The 18,582-nt window shown below is 37.1% G+C and overlaps 2 protein-coding genes across 2 annotated transcripts in view; one reads left to right on the top strand and one right to left on the bottom strand.

The window, feature by feature from the left end:
* LOC127158349 (uncharacterized) overlaps positions 1 to 16,271 on the bottom strand; it is a 34,551-nt gene extending 18,280 nt beyond the window's left edge. Inside the window, exons 1-3 of the mRNA XM_051101503.1 lie at positions 16,126 to 16,271; positions 14,359 to 14,688; positions 13,589 to 13,642 (exon numbers count right to left, since the gene is read on the bottom strand). Coding sequence (XP_050957460.1) covers positions 13,589 to 13,642; positions 14,359 to 14,688; positions 16,126 to 16,186 — 445 coding nt within the window. The 5' untranslated portion in view covers positions 16,187 to 16,271. The remainder of the gene's footprint in view (positions 1 to 13,588; positions 13,643 to 14,358; positions 14,689 to 16,125) is intronic.
* Positions 1 to 18,582, top strand: part of LOC127158352 (uncharacterized) — a gene marked incomplete at its 5' end in the record, with an annotated part of 125,655 nt that overhangs the window by 61,173 nt on the left and 45,900 nt on the right. The window lies entirely within an intron of this gene.

Here is an 18,582-nt window from a genome sequence, read left to right as displayed (position 1 = left end):
CCCCTGGTAAATTCACATTTCAGTAGCTAAATAAAATATTATTGGGGTCGATTCAATCCGTGGACATCAAAAACAACCCACAGCAACAGTGTTAAAGTTCCACAGGAAAAACACAGACTTGGCAACACTGGACACGGCTCAATATTAAAACAGGAAACATTTCAACATTAAGGTCCAAAACAGGGAATATGTGACAGGGGCTTACAGTTGACATAATGTACCACACAGTGATAGCTCTTAACACTAAACCAAAAGTGGAAATGTGCAAATTCAGATTTCGGATATCTGTGTTCTGCACTCGGCTGTATGTTTTCCATGCTGCTGCTTCTGTCTTTTCAACCTGTTTCAACCCTTCCAAGGTCTGTAATCAATTTAAAACTATGGCCAACTTGAGTTAAAGCATTAGAAAACATAACCAACTAGAGACTGTTTGTGTTTGTTCTTCAGGTGTGTAAGACAAAGTGAAGAGGACGTAGAAGATCTTGATGAAGATGTTTATTGCATCATAGCAGTGACAAAGTACATGTTGTACCTTGGGTTCAATGGAGTCGGAATGAACCCAGAACATCCTTAGCTCAAACCTTTTATACAGTTAAAGTTTACTATACCCTTAATGTAAATGAAGTTGCTCCTTTGGTAGCAGCTGTGGTCTGTATGTTAATCATGTTCTAACACCTCTTTGTCTGAGATGGTTCTCAGTGTCCCACACCCACTTCCATGCTACAATGGGTCACCATTTGCTCAGGATGTAATCATCCTAAATGGTCTAGAAACAACATAACTGTTGACTTTCTTCTTCTTTATAATAATTAAGCCATTTTGGGAAATGAGCATGATGAAACACATATTGTGGAATGGAATCTGGTCGAGGCAGACTATAATTTCTTACACCTGTCTGTGACAATAAAAGACTTACAATAAATGAATGTTGTTCATTTAAACATCATAACAACATTAACATAATTAATACAAATATAAAGGCAGAACTGACCTTTAATGATTTTTTGACTGACTTTTCTCACCAGGAGAAGACATACAAATTACTCTTTGAGACACACTGGCTGTCATTCAGATATTAACCTATTTGAGAACAGATGTGTATAAAGGATGTTGTATACGATACTGCAATTTAAAATAAAGACATTTACTAGTTTTAACAACAGATATTTCATTAAATTATTATTTTTGAATATTTAGCCTTATATATTTGGTCATTTGTTTTTTTTTTTTTTTTTTTTTTTTGTTTGTTTTTTTCACTGCTTGAAACGCTATTAATAATTGATGGCACTTTTCTGCGCAACACAGATTATTAGTCAAGTAAGAGGGTAAATTTAGCAATTAACAAAAAGCTTCATTCTTCAAACAAATGGTTCAGTTAAAGCAGGAGCTCTTACTCTGTGTTCATAACCCTCAGCATTTAATGTTTGTTACTGTGGCTTCATTTATTTATTTATTAAACACCATTATTACGATGTTGCATTGGCGTTTCCTCAGATGTTGAAGAGAATAGGCAAATCCATACTTTGAATGGGACACAGGACTCAAATGATCCTGCTAATGAAGAGAATAAATTGGCCAATGATCCTTTAGACAATAACAGTAGTTTATAATCACTATAAAAATATACACATGAAGTCAACCCATTTGTGTTTTTGTGTTATGAAACTAATGAGTGAAGACTTTCATTTGCTTTGACATAAATAGAGAAACATGCTTTAATTTATGATGAAACTGATGTAATAGTTTGCTGTTTGTGCTGATGCTGATGTTGCACTGATGATATTATGTTGTTTTGTACTAAGAGCCAGTTTGACTGATTCATTGTGATGCAGGATGTTACACTGTAATGCGTTAATGTGAAATATAAACAGCATTTTAAGCAATAGTTTAATAGAAATGACAGGGAAATAGTGTCGGTATTTATCCATTAGGTGGTGATCAATTCACCAGTCGTTTCCTTCTCACGGGTTTCGCCCGTCTTTGCTCTTCCTGATAACCGTTTAATGTATTTTTTTTTATTTTTAACATTGTAAGACTAATAAAGAAATAATAATAATAATACAAAATATCACCTAAGACCTGTTTTACTGTTAGAATGTATTAAGCTTGATATTAAAAAGATTATAGTCTCACAATTAATTACAGTCATTTTATTATATTTTTATACTAAAACTAAGGCAAATCATTAAAATATTGTATTTTTTATACTATTCATTTTCAATTAGGTTTTATTTAAATCGTTTTCATTTTAATTTTAGTTAACGTTTTAGTCATTTTGATTTTGTGATTTATTGTTTTTAACAGTTTTAGTACTTGGGAAAAAAAACGCTGTAAAATGTTAGGACTTGTAAAACAAAATGTTGTCTTGGATCGGAAATGTTTATTATTATCACTTTGATTTCAGTAACACCTACAACACGTCCACATTCCACTCTCAGAAAAAAGGTACAGTTCTGTCGCTGGGGCGGTAAGGTACTTCTAACCCTAAGGTACGAAAGTGAAAAGGTACATTATTGTAACTTACCTATTCTAAACAGTACATATTAGTACTGTAATATTCTGAGAGGCAGCAGAATGTGGAGGCAGAGGAATGCACTCAAAGTTTATAGTGTATCCACAAATGTTTGCTGCTAATTTTGTATTGTAGTGTTTGATATATTTTATTTGTTTAAAAAAGAATGTTTATCATGTTGACATTTATTTTATTATTAACAATAAACTTCAATAAACACAGTAAACACAAAGTACAGTTATAACTACAATTATACATTATACAAAAACATAAAACACATAAAACATAAAACATATATAAATACTAATATTGGATAAACTTAGCCCTTGCTATAATAATAGTAATATAAAAAAACATTATTGTTGTTTTACAGTGTGACAAAAATAACGTTAGATTGATATGCGCATGCCCAGTAGCCAGAGCTGTATCTCTTCTAGCCTTTACCCAACATGTTTTTGGACTTCCGCAGAAAAGTTGTTTATTTGACTTCAAATGGCGTTTTGTTGTAGTTTTATTAGTAAACGTTGTAAATAATGTCTTTCCGAGGAAAACATATTTTAAATCTACCAGATTTACACCCAGTGAATTACAGTTATAAACACAGGAAAACATCCCAGAATGCAGAGAGTCGAACAAAACACTCGGAAGGTACAGTAATTATTTATGTTTCCTGTAAATTATATTACTGCACAAATGAGCTCTTAATTCGTAATATGATCAAGATTGCGTGGGTGGATTTCGGTTATTTTTAAAGAACTGTCAAAGTGTTTAGTAAAACGGTTTGAAACGATTTGCGATTCAGTCTGGATGAAGCATTCAGCTCTGAATGGAGCAGTGCTGCTAACTAGTTGAAAAGATTCAGACTGAATCGCAAATCGATATAAAACGTTCTGCTAACCAATTTTGCCAATTCATTGAAAAGATCTGACCCGAGAAACAAAACATATAAATGTATACTGTTTGTAGAGCTATTCTTGTAGAGGAAATTTCTTGATTCTAACACAAGAGAGCGCTAGTCCAACAGTGTGTAGTGCTTTCCTGTTCACTCTATCGTGAAAATGTAAGCACAGCTCAGAGACACGATGAGGTATGTGTCAAGCATTCGCGGATCACCTTCGCGGATCATTATTTCCCCGTCACTTCCTGTGACCATCAGCTTTATGGGTAATGTAGTTTCACATATAACGGTGATACCAATCATTACACAGTGTAAGCCCATGGTATTATTTCCAGGGGGTCAGAGTTTAGCTGGTTAGCATGGCTTTTGCCCTGTCCAAATACCCACACTTGCAGTCTTTGCACTTGACCTCTTGACTGTATGTATTTCCTGCATTTGGCTCAAGTGAGCATGAAGACCACAAGTGTGTGTACAACTTTTTATTATTTGATGGGACACGCTTATAGTGCCGTAAAAAAAAATGCAAGTGTTTACAGAGATTTATCTTTAGTTTCAACTATGCATTTTAAACTTCTGAATGTTTGTTCAGTAGTCCCTATAACAGATGACAATTTAATTTGTGGTGCTTCTAATTAAGTAATGAAAAAAATGAGTTGAAAAGGTTGTACAAAATAAATATACTTATCTTTGCACCAATAAAATGTGCAACACTTTGTTTTTCTATCAAATCACATGTAATATATTAATATTTAACTTATATTGAAAAGGAAAAAGGCATGCAGCCAAAGAATACACAGCCATCTGCAAAACCCAGGTGCTGCTCCAAAACGTTGCCACCACCTTTGCTCACCATCCACTTTGTTAGTGACAGAAATGTCTTCTCTAAAAAACAAAAAGTAGAAATGGCAGACTTTTAAAATGAAAACCCCACACAGAATACACAAACTTCTCAAAACCATAGTTGTTTGGGAGCCAAATGCGAAAAGGCTTTACCTCCTTTAGTGGACTTTGCTATCCTAGGTACTACCAACAGTCCAGAGTTTTGCGACCTTAGGGAGCGTGATGGATTGTAGCGTTGTAGAAGACTAGTTAGGTACGCAGGAGCTAAACCGTTAAGTGCCTTATAGGTAAGAAGTACTATTTTATAGCTGATGCGGAACCTAATAGGTAGCCAGTGCAGAGACTTTAAAATTAAGGTAATATGATCATATTTTCTTGACATGGTAAGGACTCTAGCAGCTGCATTTTGGACTGTCTGTAGCTTGTTTATTGAAGATGCAGGACAACCACCTAGTGGTGCATTACAATAGTCCAGTCTAGAGCTCATGAATGCATGAACTGGCTTTTCTGCATCAGAAACAGGTAACATGTTTCGTAGCTTGGCTATGTTTCTAAGATGGAAGAATGCTGTCTTTGTAACATGAGAAATATGATTTTCAAAAGATAAGTTGCTGTCTAATATAACATCCAGGCTTTTGACTTTAGTGGAAGTAACAGTATATCCGTCTAGTTGTAGATTGTATGTCAAGAGATTCTCTGTCTTATCTGAATTTGATAGGAGAAAATTATTGGTCATCCAATCTTTTACATTTTTAACACACTCTGTTAACTTTGATAATTTAGAAGTTTCATCTGGTCTTGTTGAGATATTTAGTTGAGTATCATTAGCATAACAATGGAAACTAATCCTGTGTTTTCTAATAATATTACCAAGGGGCAGCATGTATATTGAAAATAGCAGAGGACCTAGGACAGGTCCTTGTGGCACTCCATACTTTACTGGTGATAACTGAGATGACTCCCCATTTAAATAAACAAAGTGGTAGCGATCGGACAGGTCGGATCTAAACCATCTTAAAGCCTGCCCTTGGATACCTGCATAATTCTGTAGTCGATCTATTAGTATGTCATGATCTATAGTGTCGAACGCAGCACTAAGATCAAGTAAATCTAGCAATGAGATGCAGCCTTGGTCTGATGCAAGAAGCAAGCCATTAGTGATTTTAACAAGTGCGGTTTCTGTGCTCTGATGGGGCCTGAAACCTGACTGAAATTCTTCATAGATATCATTTTTTTGCAAGAATGAGCACAGTTGAGCAGATACAACTTTCTCTAAAATTTTAGACATAAATGGAAGATTAGAAATGGGTCTGTAATTTGCTAGGTCACTAGGGTCTAGTTGTGGTTTCTTAATAAAAGGCTTAATAACCCCCAGCTTGAATGGTTTAGGGATGTGACCTAAAGATAACGATGAGTTGATAATATTGAGAAGCGGTTCTTCTGCTACAGGTAACAATTCTTTCAGTAATTTAGTGGGTACAGGATCTAATAGGCATGTTGTTGGTTTAGACATAGTTATGAGTTTAACTCTTCCTGTCCTATAGCGGTAAAGTACTGCAGTTTTTCTTTGGGTGTGACGAAAGAAGTTAACATATTAGACGCAGTAGAATCTACATTTATTATTGTATTTCTGATGTTATCTATTTTATCAGTGAAAAATTCATAAAGTCATTAAACTGTCCAAAAAAAAAAAAAAGGAATGCAAGCACCAAGAAAACAGTGGATGTGGACTTTATCTTTAGCTAAGGTAGCACAGACGTACCGGACAATGGAGTCTCCGACAATCACAGCGTCGCGTTCCGTCTCGCGGAGGCGAGCGAAGCGGTTCCGGGTGGAGATCTTGAAGACCGGAGGCGGCGGAGGGGTCGAGGTCCTTGGCCGGGGCCTGGCTCGTATCTTCCGCTGCTGCTGCACCCAGGGTCCGTGGTGTCCTGGCCCCGGAGTGAAGGACATCTGGGAAGATCGTGTCCAGGGTGCACGGGACCTGTGCAGAGAAGCACACGGAGTAGAGGTGGTCAGAGTGTTAGTATCGCGCGGTATACTTACCCGGGAAGATTCCAGAGCGGCTCTTCGGTCTCTCAGCTCGGTCTGCCTCTCCAACAGCTCCTGAATCTGCTTCTCCACAGCCTCCAGTTCGAGCTGCACGTGTCCTCACCTGCACTCAAAGGTGGACACAAATTCACCATTAAAGCAAGTAACAGTGAGTAAACAATGGTAATGTGTGTAAATAGTGTGTAAACAATGCAAGCAAGATTAGCGGCAACCACACTGGTGCTGCTAACGGGCTATAAGCTAGCCGACTCAGGAAATCAAAACAAAACTAGTGATAACAAGGCAATCCGGTTGTTTTAGTTGTAAAATACAACAGGGGGTATATTCACACGTTATAAGAAACGAAAATGATGGTGTATAAAATTGATTTTAGATTGAAAAATAGACAATAAGAAATTAACTTGACAGAGCTCAAACTCTAAGTGTGCGACCTAACTCTAAGCGTAACTGCTAACAACACCTGAACAAAATTTCACATTAGTTAATCTAATGTTAATATAAGATAAGCGTTACTCGTTAAAAACAATTTTAATTTGGTAACTTAATTCAATAAGCTGACAAAAGCCATTTGAAACAACAGCACAGTTTACCATAGTAAAGTTTGTAACCGCCATGCTGACGGGTAAATATTACTAGGTTAAACTGGTGTGCAAAAATCTGACAAACACTCAGACAAACATAAATATATTTTTACCTTACTTGCTGGTCTTAATCTCTCGTAAGTTGCAGTGACACACAGTGTAGATGTTCTCCGCAACTATTCCACTCTCGCGGGTTCATCCCCCGGGCAAAGTCCGTGGCGCTGCCCCGCTGCTTCAGCATCTTCCTCGGACATGAGTGGTGCAGCAGAGCGCGACTCGACAAAACACAATATAGAACCCATTATAGCTGATGAGTAAGATCATAATGAACCTTTATTTATTTATCTGTATTAAATATGTTAGTCACTATTCTCTGTCATATTCTGCCATCATTTTACTGTATGTAGTCTAATGCCAACATATGAGTATTCAATAGTTGCACTGTCAGTGTGTTACTGTTAGAAATTATTTAAATGTTTAACATTGTTAAATAAGGCAGTTACCGCACATTCATTCAGCCATTTTAAACAATGGAATAAACAGTATGGGCTCGGAATAAGATCACCAATGTACACAAACAAATGGTTTTACTACAAATAAAACCAAAAATTGCAATTGAAGTTAAACCATATAACCACAAATTAACTTGGGTTTTATTACACTGTCCATAGTTAACGATGGTAGGCTATTTGTAGTAAAAGTGTTGTTATACAAATGGAAAAATGGGAAAACATGGCACTTTTACTATAGTAAATCCATGGTTAATTTTCATAAGGGTATTTATCAGTCAAACTTATTTAAAGGGGTCATCGGATGCCCATTTTCCACAAGTTTATTTGATTATTTAGGGTCTTAATGAAAAGTGTATAATATACTTTGGTTAAAAATTCTCAATGGTTGTGTAAAACAGCACCCTTTTTACCTTGAAAAATAAGCTCTGCAAAAATCATCCCATTCTGGTCGAGGCTGCTTCAAATGCAAATGAGCTCTGTGGATTGACGAGCCTGTTTACTTTAGCCGCGTTTAGCCACTAAACTTGCTAACTAGCACATTATTAGGAAAGACAATCGCGAAGATTCATAAAAAAAATGCTGTAAGTGAAGCTGGATCATGAATGATTTGCACGAACATAGACGGATTTATGTAGATCGGGAGGCGCATTCCTTTCACAAACAAACATATTCCACTGCATCTTCAGCGACTCAGATGTCGGGAGTAAATGACAACCACTACGTTCATTATTACATCCAGCAACACAACACCTCAGTCGCTCAAACTGAGATATTCTTGTCTAACTTACATCCCTGCTCCGGCATCTAAACAAAGAGGGCGGACTGTGACAGCTGATCTGAGGTAAAACGCTCATGTCAATCAACTATTGTGGGAGCGGCCTCTGTCGGTGTGACGATTAAGGACACAGGAGGGATTTGAAAAAGGAAATATTATTTTTACAGATCAATTAAAACCCACTGCATGGATTTTTATCATTATAGGATAGATTTGTACATACACTGCCAACACACATTAATGTTCAAACAACATGTAAAAGTGAACCGATAACCACTTTAACACTGTACATTCATCAGGTATAAAATATGATCAGTAAAAGAAAAATACTGTTCGTGAGAATGCGGCAGGTTAGTGGGGAAATATATTTATTTATTATTCAGAATGCACATACCCATATATTTATAGTAACCTTTCAGCAGGTTGAATATGATTCATGTTAGGGCAGAGAATATGATTAATTGTTTTTTTTAAAGAAATTCCAGCCCTAAAATGTAGTAATAATCTGTGTTCTTATGAGAAACTGTCTGTATGCGTCACACCCCTGTGGACTGTTTTGTTGTTTTTTCCCTCCTGTGACCTTATTTGGTCTTCCTGTTCCATTTCTTGTTTTGTCCTCACTGGTTAATCACGTACAGCTGTCTGTGTCTCATTAGTGTTACTATATAAGTTTGGTTCAGTTCCTTGTTGTTTGTCCATTCTTAAATTGTCGCTTAATGTCATATTGTGTTAGTTTGCATCGTGTTGGCATGTGTTTTCCCTGCTGTTCCAGTTTGTTCTGTTCACCCGAGCTCCCTCCTGTGCCAGCGCCTCCAGAGCGCCCTCCTGTGTCAGCGCCTCCCCAGCGCGCTCCGATGCCAGCGCCTCCAGAGCGCCCTCCTGAGTCAGCGCCTCCTAAGCCCGGTCCTCCTGTACCCTCCTGGGCTGACAATACCCTTATTTCCCTTAAGAAAATTTTGTGGGGGGGGGGGCTACCCTCATGAACTGTGTGCTCCGCCATGGCCGCCCGGACTGTATACTCGGCCATGGCTCCCCAAGCTCCCTGATCCGCCATGGCCGCCCGGACTGTATACTCGGCCATGGCCCCCCAAGCTCCCTGATCCGCCATGACCGCCCGGACTGTGTATTGGCCATGGCTCCCTGTGCTCCCTGATCCACCATGGCTCCCTAGACTGTATGCTCCGCCATGGCTCCCCGAGCACCCTGACCCACCATGGCATCCCGGACTATATGCTCCGCCATGGCTCCCTGAGCTCCCTGACCTGCCATGGCTCCATGAACTCCCCGATTCGCCCTGGAGACGTACCTCCTCTCCCTCCTGTGTTTGCCCTGCACAAGCCTCCAGGGGCCCACCCCCCCCTCCTCTGTGTATTTGTTACGGCGCAAGATGTGCCTCAAGGGAGGGGGGGAGTAATGTCACACCCCTGTGGACTGTTTTGTTGGTTTTTCCCTCCTGTGTCCTTATTTGGTCTCCCTGTTCTGTTTCTTGTTATGTCGTCACTGGTTAATCACGTAAACCTTTCTGTGTCTCATTAGTGTTAATATATAAGTTTGGTTCAGTTCTTTGTTGTTTGTCCATTCTTATATTGTCGCTTAATGTCATATTATGTTAGTTTGCGCCGTGTTGGCATGTGTTTTCCCTGCTGTTCCAGTTTGTTCCTGTTCCCGTTTGGATTATACTATTAAAGCACGTTTTCATTATTTCCTCGTCCCTGCTCTTCCTTCCCACTCACGACCCTGACAGTATGTAGGCGCTAAATGCTAACTGGAAACTACCGAGCCGTAACAAGTAGAATGCAGAAGTAGTTGTGCAAGTAGTCCATAGAACGCCATCAATGAGGCCGTTACAGCAAATACAGTAGTATACAGCAATTGAAAAAAATACAGTAAGTACTGTATGTGGGGTCTGACGACACAGAAAATTCCCATGATGCAATGATTATTACAGTTATTTACTGCAAAAGGAATTTGCAGTATTGTACTGGGTGATATACAGTTAATAACTGTAGAAATTACAGAAATGTCTAACAGTGTACTTAGAAGTAGTAAAGTATTTTTTAGTAGTACTTTTTTAACAGTGTGATATAGATGGTGTGTTTTTTCACTGTCTGCTGAAATAAGTTTTTAAAAATGTGAAATAAGTTTTAATATAGAGCAATTGGTTCCATTACATTTGGACTTTTGGTTTTTGTCAGATTTTTGTTATTTGTCATTCTACACTGCTAGTGCTTGTAACAAGTTTCTTACCAGAAAAGCATCACTTAAAAAAAACAACAACAACAACGAAAGCTATTGTAATAATGGAAGTTCCTACTGCTTTTAGCATTTTCCCAAAATGGATAAAACCAAAAACATCTTCACTTATGAATTTTTTTTTTTATTACTTGTTACTGCTTAATTACAAATAATTCATTGAATTTGTTCTTAAAATTGTTCACTTGTTTTTGTCCTTGACAAAAAAAAAAAAAAAAAAAAAAAAAAAGATAACATAAGATAGAAAAAGATGTGTGTGATTTCAAGAACAGTGGAAACTTCTCAGAAATAACTGAATAAGTGTTGCTGAGGCTAGAAATAATTTCTGCTGAAAATAACTCTTCATATCTGCAGGGTCACAACATCAGTTTACAAATCAACAGTTTATAGACATGTTGTATCTTTCACATACATCATTAACAGCATTAATTTATTTATTTATTTTTGTCAAGCATCCACATTCATGGATTCTGTTTTGCATAAAAAGGAAATTAAATTGTGGAAGTTCTAATACCAACAATACCAATGCCTCAAGACATGCACACACAAATCCGCAATAATCACAAACGCCCAGTAATAGACACATTCTTAAATACTTTCTACCCAACAGACAAAACCATTTTTCTTTCCACATGTAAAACAAGGCCTTCTTTGGTATGTTCTATATATGTATTACAAGACAGCAGTATCTCTTTCACGCTAATAAGTATCATGACATTTTGTCATTCTGCTGTTTTTATTGCTAAAGGTTAAATTTGATGCTCAGCCTTCTCTTTATTTGATTATGTTGAACCTTTTGACCTTTAGTATACCTGAAATGGACATTGGCATGCAAGATCACAATAGTCAAATTGTTAAAGTTACTTAGTTACTTAGAAGAAAATTTATATTTCACACATCTCAAAAACAAAAAAAAAAAAAAAAAAAAAATATATATATATATATATATATATATATATATAATTAGTATTCAGAGTTTACATGCACATTTTTTCCCCCAGAAAGCAGAGATCTAAAATTCTGTGCTAGTTTCATGCTCTTAGCTTGCATGCATGTTTTGCCATTAGTAAGCAACTTTAACTGAACATTTCTTTTACTTCAGTTATCTTGCACACATATGCACTTAAAAGAAAAACAAAAACAAGGAAGGATGCTGCTTCTGATTTTGCATGAGAACATAAGCTGCTGCTAACATATGCATCTAAGCATGAACACCGTACTTGCATTTTAAAGAGATTTTTTTTTTTTTTTAATCTGTGTTCTAGTGTGCATGTAAATTTACTCACTGTGATCAGAACATTGTTAATGAGGAAACAGCATTACATAGAATTTAATTAATGTTTGGGGACAACACTAGCATATACCACATCATCCTCTTGTTTAACACTCTGAAAGAAAACACAAGGAGACAAGTTGTCATAGAGCCAACAAAATGTATAGTAAGCAATGGCAGAAATTCAGAAAACAATTTGTGTAACAATGTGTGTAACCTCTAGTAAGATTATTACAATCTAACTAATCTATAGATTTCAGTAAAAGTACTCTTCATATATAGTGAGGGAAAAAATATTTGATCCCAGCTGATTTTGACCAAGACCAAAGAGCTGTCCAAGGAGGACAGGGACAAGATTGTAGACCTACACAAGGCTGGAATGAACTACAAGACCATCGCCAAGCAGCTTGGTGAGAAGGTGACAACAGTTGGTGCAATAATTTACAAAGGAAAGAAGCAGAAAATAACTGTCAATCTCCCTCGGTCTGGGGCTCCATGCAAGATCTCACCTCGTGGAGTTTCACTGATCATAAGAATGGTGAGGAATCAGCCCAAAACTACACGGGAGGAGCTTGTCAATGATCTCAAGGCAGCTGGGACCATAGTCACCAAGAAAACAATTGGTAACACACTATGCCGTGAAGGACTAAAATCCTGCAGTGCCCACAAGGTCCCCCTGCTCAAAAAGCACATGTACAGGCCTGTCTGAAGTTTGCCAGTGAACATCTGAATGATTCAGAGGAGAACTGGGTGAAAGTGTTGTGGTCAGATGAGTCCAAAATCAACCTCTTTGGCATCAACTCAACTCGCTGTGTTTGGAGAAGGAGGAATGCTGCCTATGACCCCAAGAACACCATCCCCGCCACCAAACATGGAAGTGGAAACATTATGCTTTGGGGGTGTTTTTCTGCTAAGGGGACAGGACAACTGTGCCACATCAAAGGAAGATGGATGTGGCCATGTACCATCAAATCTTGGGTGAGAACCTCCTTCCCTCATTGAAAATGGGTCATGGATGGCTATGACAGTGACCGAAAACACCAAGGCAACAAAAGAGTGGCTCAAGAAGAAGCACATTAAGGTCCTGGAGTGGCCTAATCCCTTAGAACATCTGTGGAGGGAGCTGAAGGTTTGAGATGGCAAATGTCAGCCTCGAAACCTTAATGACTTGGAGAGGATCTGCAAAGAGGAGTGGGACAAAATCCATCCTGAGATGTGTGCAAACCTGGTGGTCAACTACAAGAAATGTCTGACCTCTGTGATTCCCAGCAAGGGTTTCACCACCAAGTAATAAGTCATGCTTTGCGAAGGGGTCAAATATTTATTTTACTCATTAAAATGCAAATCAATTTATAACTTTTTTGAAATGCATTTTTCTGGATGTGTTGTTGTTCTGTCTCTCACTGTTAAAATAAACCTACCATTAAAATTTATAGACTGATCATTTCTTTGTCAGTGGGCAAACGTATAAAATCGCAGGGGATCAAATATTTTTTTTTATATATATATAAACAGCACTAAACGTGACTCTGCAAAAATTACACAAATGACACAATCTTACCTGTTTCTGTGCATTTTTTTGTAAAATGTAGGATCAGCATAAGTGATCTCTTCTTCATGGGTCTCAACTGTTTAAACAATAATAATAACAGATGCATTAAATCAACTACTTATGATCACTAATCAATTTTCATCAAACAAAATACACTGTTTGAGCTGCACTGTTAAAGTGGATTTTTACAGATTGGTCAGTAGGTAATACTTGCCATGTTGATCAGTTTTTCTTTGTTTCCTGCAGATGCAGAAGATCCCAACAGCAACAGCAAGCAACAGAAATCCAGCAGCAGCAGAAATCAACTCTATCAGAAAGTTTGGAGAACCTGAAGAAGAACCTGAAGGGGAATCTGAAGTTGGTTTTGGGGGAGTGTGCAGGTCTGGTGTAGCGGCTGAAGAGGGACAGTCATTAGTGTGAGTAAATAAGTATAAGAAAATAGTAGTTTATTGTTGTATCAGTCATCGAGAGTTCGTCGTGATGGTAATTATACTGTTTAATTATTATTTTCATAATACTATAAAGAATAAAACAATGAGGCATGTCCCAACAGTCAAAGATGGCCGTCTAGTATGTGTTACCAGAGACTCACATTTATACTGATAGAAATTAGAGCAAGAATGTGTCTTCCTTCAACAACTCTTAATAATACTATTAGATGTGTAGGAATAGTGGCTGCCCTGTTCTTATCTACTGGGCATCAGTGGACATGTCTGGACACAATGTTGTGTTACTGTGGAGATGGTATTGTGCTGACATGATTCATAGTGTAATTTCAAAATGTGGAGGAAATAGAGAACAGGTTTTTGTTGCAGCTTGATTTCAGTAAATTCACTATATTTTTGTAAAAAAGAAGTTTTGAGGTTTGAACGTATGTTACAAGTCGACAAATAGTCGAGTGTAAATTGATTTCTGAAAGTGAGAAATTATTTATGTTTATGTCACTGCCAGAAGTAAGTATGGTCAGGCACTTGGCATGGAATTCAGTGTTTGTAGTTGAAATATAAATTTAGAAATATTTACAATTTTTATTTTGAATAAAGAATTTTGTCAAAAATATGCCAAATCTGTAATACTGTATAATGGATTGAGCTGTGATTGTCTACTCACCATAGACAGTAATACTGAATCTGATTTTAGTATATGATTTTATTCTGCTGATCTCAACTTCATAAACTCCTTCATGTTTAGTTGTGGTGTTTGTGATGGTCAGAGATCCAGTTTGTTTATCCAGTTTCAGTCTGTCTTTGAATATCCCATCAGGACCATCTTTAGTGTTACTGGTCTTTTTACTGATTTTAGCTATTACACTCCTGTTAGTTCCAAATGTCCACATTATCTCAGCATCATTCGTCTGCATTCCGGTGACATTACTAGGTAGAGTGACAGAATCTCCCTCTAATACTGACACTGACTCTACTGCATCCAGACCAAACACACCTGAAGAACAAACAGAAACAGTCTCTCAGTCACATAATAAATGTAAGTGTAATAATGTTTTAACTGAAGTTTGCCATAGTTTTGAATTGATTACAGATTTTGGAACGACAAAAGTCAGAAACAGCAGTGTGGAAAATAAATGGCAGGTTGCAAAAAAGAAAAATCTTAATTCACACACATTCACATATTGTACATTTTAACTTTTGGTTTAGTGTTAAGAGCTACTTTATATATATATATATATATATATATATATATATATATATATATATATGTATGTATATATAGAGAGAGAGAGAGAGAGATACGGTACTGTGCAAAAGTCTTAGGCCACTAGTATTTTCATCAGCTAAAAAGTGGTTTTAAGTCAGTTAAAGTCAGTCTTTTGCTGTAGTGTATCAGTAGGAAATATCAGATTACATTTCTATACATTCATTTTGAAAATAATTGTAATAATCCAGTGAGATTTTTGTGTGGAGCACAGGCTGTTGTCAGACTCCTTGTGCAAACAGAGATCTGATCTCTCCATCATTTAATCCAGTCTGTTTTAAGAAACAGAAAAAACGGAGACAGACTAAATCCAGAAGAACTGTGGCAACATCTCCAAGATGCTTTAAGAGTCCTATACCTACAAAGCTACAGTACTGTTAAATTTTTAGGCACATAAAATGAGAATGCTGTCAAAAATAATGTCATAAATAGATTTTTTTAATCAATGAACTTCTATTAACTAAAATAAATCAGCATTTGATGTGACCATCCCTTGCATTTAAAGTAGCTTTTGCCCTATGTGCACTTGTGCAGAGTTTTTCAGATAGCTTTGCAGGTAGGTTACTTGAAACATCTTGGAGATGTTGCCACAATTCTTCTGGATTTAGTCTATCTCAGTCTTTCTGTTTCTTCATGTCATTCCAGAGACAGACTGGATGATGGTGAGATCAGATCTGACTGGCTGTTGTCAGACTGCCTGTGCAAACAAAAATCTCACTAGATTATTACAATTAATGGCAAACAGAATGTTTAGAAACGTAAACTGATGTTTCCTACTGACACACTACAGCAAAAGATAGAAATAACTTACTTTAAACCATTTTTAGCTGGTGAAAATACTAGCGGCCTAAGACTTTTGCACAGTACTGTATATAAGAGCTTCACATAAACAACATCTTACTCGAATAATTACATAAACACCTTGTACCTTTAAATAAGAACAGATTATTAAAATGTAACTGTTATGTTTGTATTCTAATTTACCACGACATTGAGACAAATATAGTTTATTAGTAAATAGTGTTGATGAGTCTAATGTTCTAGATCTGATGTGATGTGAAAATCACAAACCTGAATCCAGATTACATCTAATATATAAAAGCATGATCACATGTGTTATACTGAACTAACTTCTAGTAGAATCAGAAACAAAATTGTGTAACTCACCAATCAGACAGCAAAAGGATAAAAACAGCAACACCAATAAAAAAACAAATGTTTTAACCATTTTCTTCCAACAGCTCTAGGGTTTGAATTAGTCACATGCTTTAGTAAAGTTATGTGGGAAAAGTCTACATCTACTTCTGTTTTTGTGTCTCAACTGAGTGAGCATGCGTGTAGCATGTTGACGCTGTAGTCCACTTTCACAATGTTTTTTTTTTTTTTGGGGGGGGGGGGGGGTGCTGTTCCATTGTGTTAATCAGGCTGTATTTTTTATCAGTCTTGGACTGGAATAAATAACTGGACTGTATACATCTTTAGGAGTTCAACAGATTCACCAAGTTCTTTTTTTAAGGGTTTCCATGTTACTACTTTAAAGTCATTTGTTATTTTATGACAAATTTATAAACTTTCTACATCTCCTCAGTGTTCACCTGTCTCCACTGTTGCTGGTTTCCACCCTGGAAAATATATGGAAAATATATGTTTGTTTGCTTTTACTGTGCCATTACTGAATAAAAACTGTTTTCTGGATTCAGATTATTATTATTTTTTTTTTCTGCACTTTTGGATTAACTATTTATAGAATTAACTTTAAGGTTTTTTTTTTTTTTTTTTTTTTTTTTTAAAAAAAAAAAAAAACACACCAAAAAACAAGTTTTTAATCAGAAAACTGAATGCTGTTTTACATGTCAATCATTTTGTTTGCTCAGGTTGGCTGATAGGTGTTTTGGTTGTGGTTTTGGTAAGAGAACGTAGATGTGTTTGACATGAAGCAGTGCTGTGCAGACCAATCAGTGCATGACATCAAAGTACCACGAGAGCTCTAAAGAGCAGTGTGCTTTTGAATCACTCTCGCAGTACTTTGATGTCATGCACCAATCGGTTTGCGCAGCACTGGTTCATGTCAAACACATGTCAAACTCTTGTGTTTAAAGGCATGGGGTGTGGCCTAATGCAGTTTGGTACGAGCAAACAGTTCACACTCTCAACAGCTTTATCTCTACACAGCTTTACTGCTTGTGTTCACAGGTTTTCAAACCTGAGTTGAACAATTTCAGACCACTGAACTGTTGAAGCAAATGTTTCACACATTTGCTTTTTGCTGTTTGTGCTGTTGCTGCTTGCACTCACAGGTGTCTTTGGTCTGCATGCAGTCAAGTCAGTGATGAAGGGAAATTCATTTTATATACTGATGTCACTGAAATACAGACAGATGATGAAATAACATGGACATTTGGAACTAACAGGAATGTAATAGCTAAAATTAGTGGCAAGACCAGTGAGATTGATGATGGTCCTGATGGGAGATTTAGAGACAGACTGAAACTGGATCATCAGATTGGATCCCTAACCATCATAAATATCAAAACAGAACATGCCGGAGTTTATGAAGTTAACATCAGCAGAAGGAGCAGAGACACAAGCATGGGCTTAAATCACGGGACGGGGGGACATCTGAGGGTTGTCTGCCTGCTTTCCCCTCCTTTTCCGATACCCACACGAGCAGTGTTGCCAAGTCTGCGGTTAGTTTTTGATGTCCGCGGGTTGAAGCAACCCCAAAAACATTGCATTTAGCCCCTGAAATGCAAATTTACCAGGGAAACCCAGACAAAAAAAAAACAAACAAAAAAAAAACGTGTATTTTATCCCTCAGAACATGATTTTTAATGGGGGACCCCCTCGTAACGCGATTGGGCTAATTTTGAGCTAGTTTTGAGCAGCAATTGGGCAGGTTCTGGTGAGAAAATCTGGCAACCCTGCACACGAGTCTGTTGAGAGAGTGCAAAGTTCTTCAGTAGATATGTGTAAGTAGGTATAAGTAACTTAGGCTGTCAAGGCTATTTTATTCACATAAAAAATTGGGTGAAGTGATTCTTCCACTTTTATACAGATGATGCTGATCATAAATAAATTTGTCATGATATTTTTCTGTGAGCAATTATAAGGTTACTAACAGTTAGTTTACTGTTGCTTGTCACCCTCTAACACAACAATAAGCCTGTGTGTGAACTATTAAGGCTAATGTAGACCTACCGATGTCTTAGGTGTGGCTCAATATGACGTTAAGTAGAAGATCAGTGGGCTTGCTGCGGTTGAATTTCTAAATAAGAGACATTCTCATATTATAATTATAACGTGATGAACCTATGAACTGAACTCATATTTAAACAGCATGCTGTGTACACATGCTGTGCACACACATCTATCCTTACAAGTACAATTTTGGCTGTATTATTTGTGTCCCCTTCAAAAATTGGTCTCGAGAAATTTTATGTTTATTGTCCCCCCTACTGTTAAATGAAATTTACGACCCTTGGACACAAGAGAGCAGGTTCCTCATGCAGCTTAACACCGTGTCTACACTGGACATGACAAAATTGAGATTCTTTTCCCGTTGATGTAGCCATGTGGACCTCTGAAATAGGCTCGATGACCTGCTTCTCTTGCCTGCTTTATCTG

Source organism: Labeo rohita, unplaced genomic scaffold, assembly GCF_022985175.1.
Source record: "Labeo rohita strain BAU-BD-2019 unplaced genomic scaffold, IGBB_LRoh.1.0 scaffold_147, whole genome shotgun sequence".
Taxonomy (NCBI): domain Eukaryota; kingdom Metazoa; phylum Chordata; class Actinopteri; order Cypriniformes; family Cyprinidae; genus Labeo; species Labeo rohita.
This window is presented reverse-complemented; position numbering and strand designations above follow the sequence as displayed.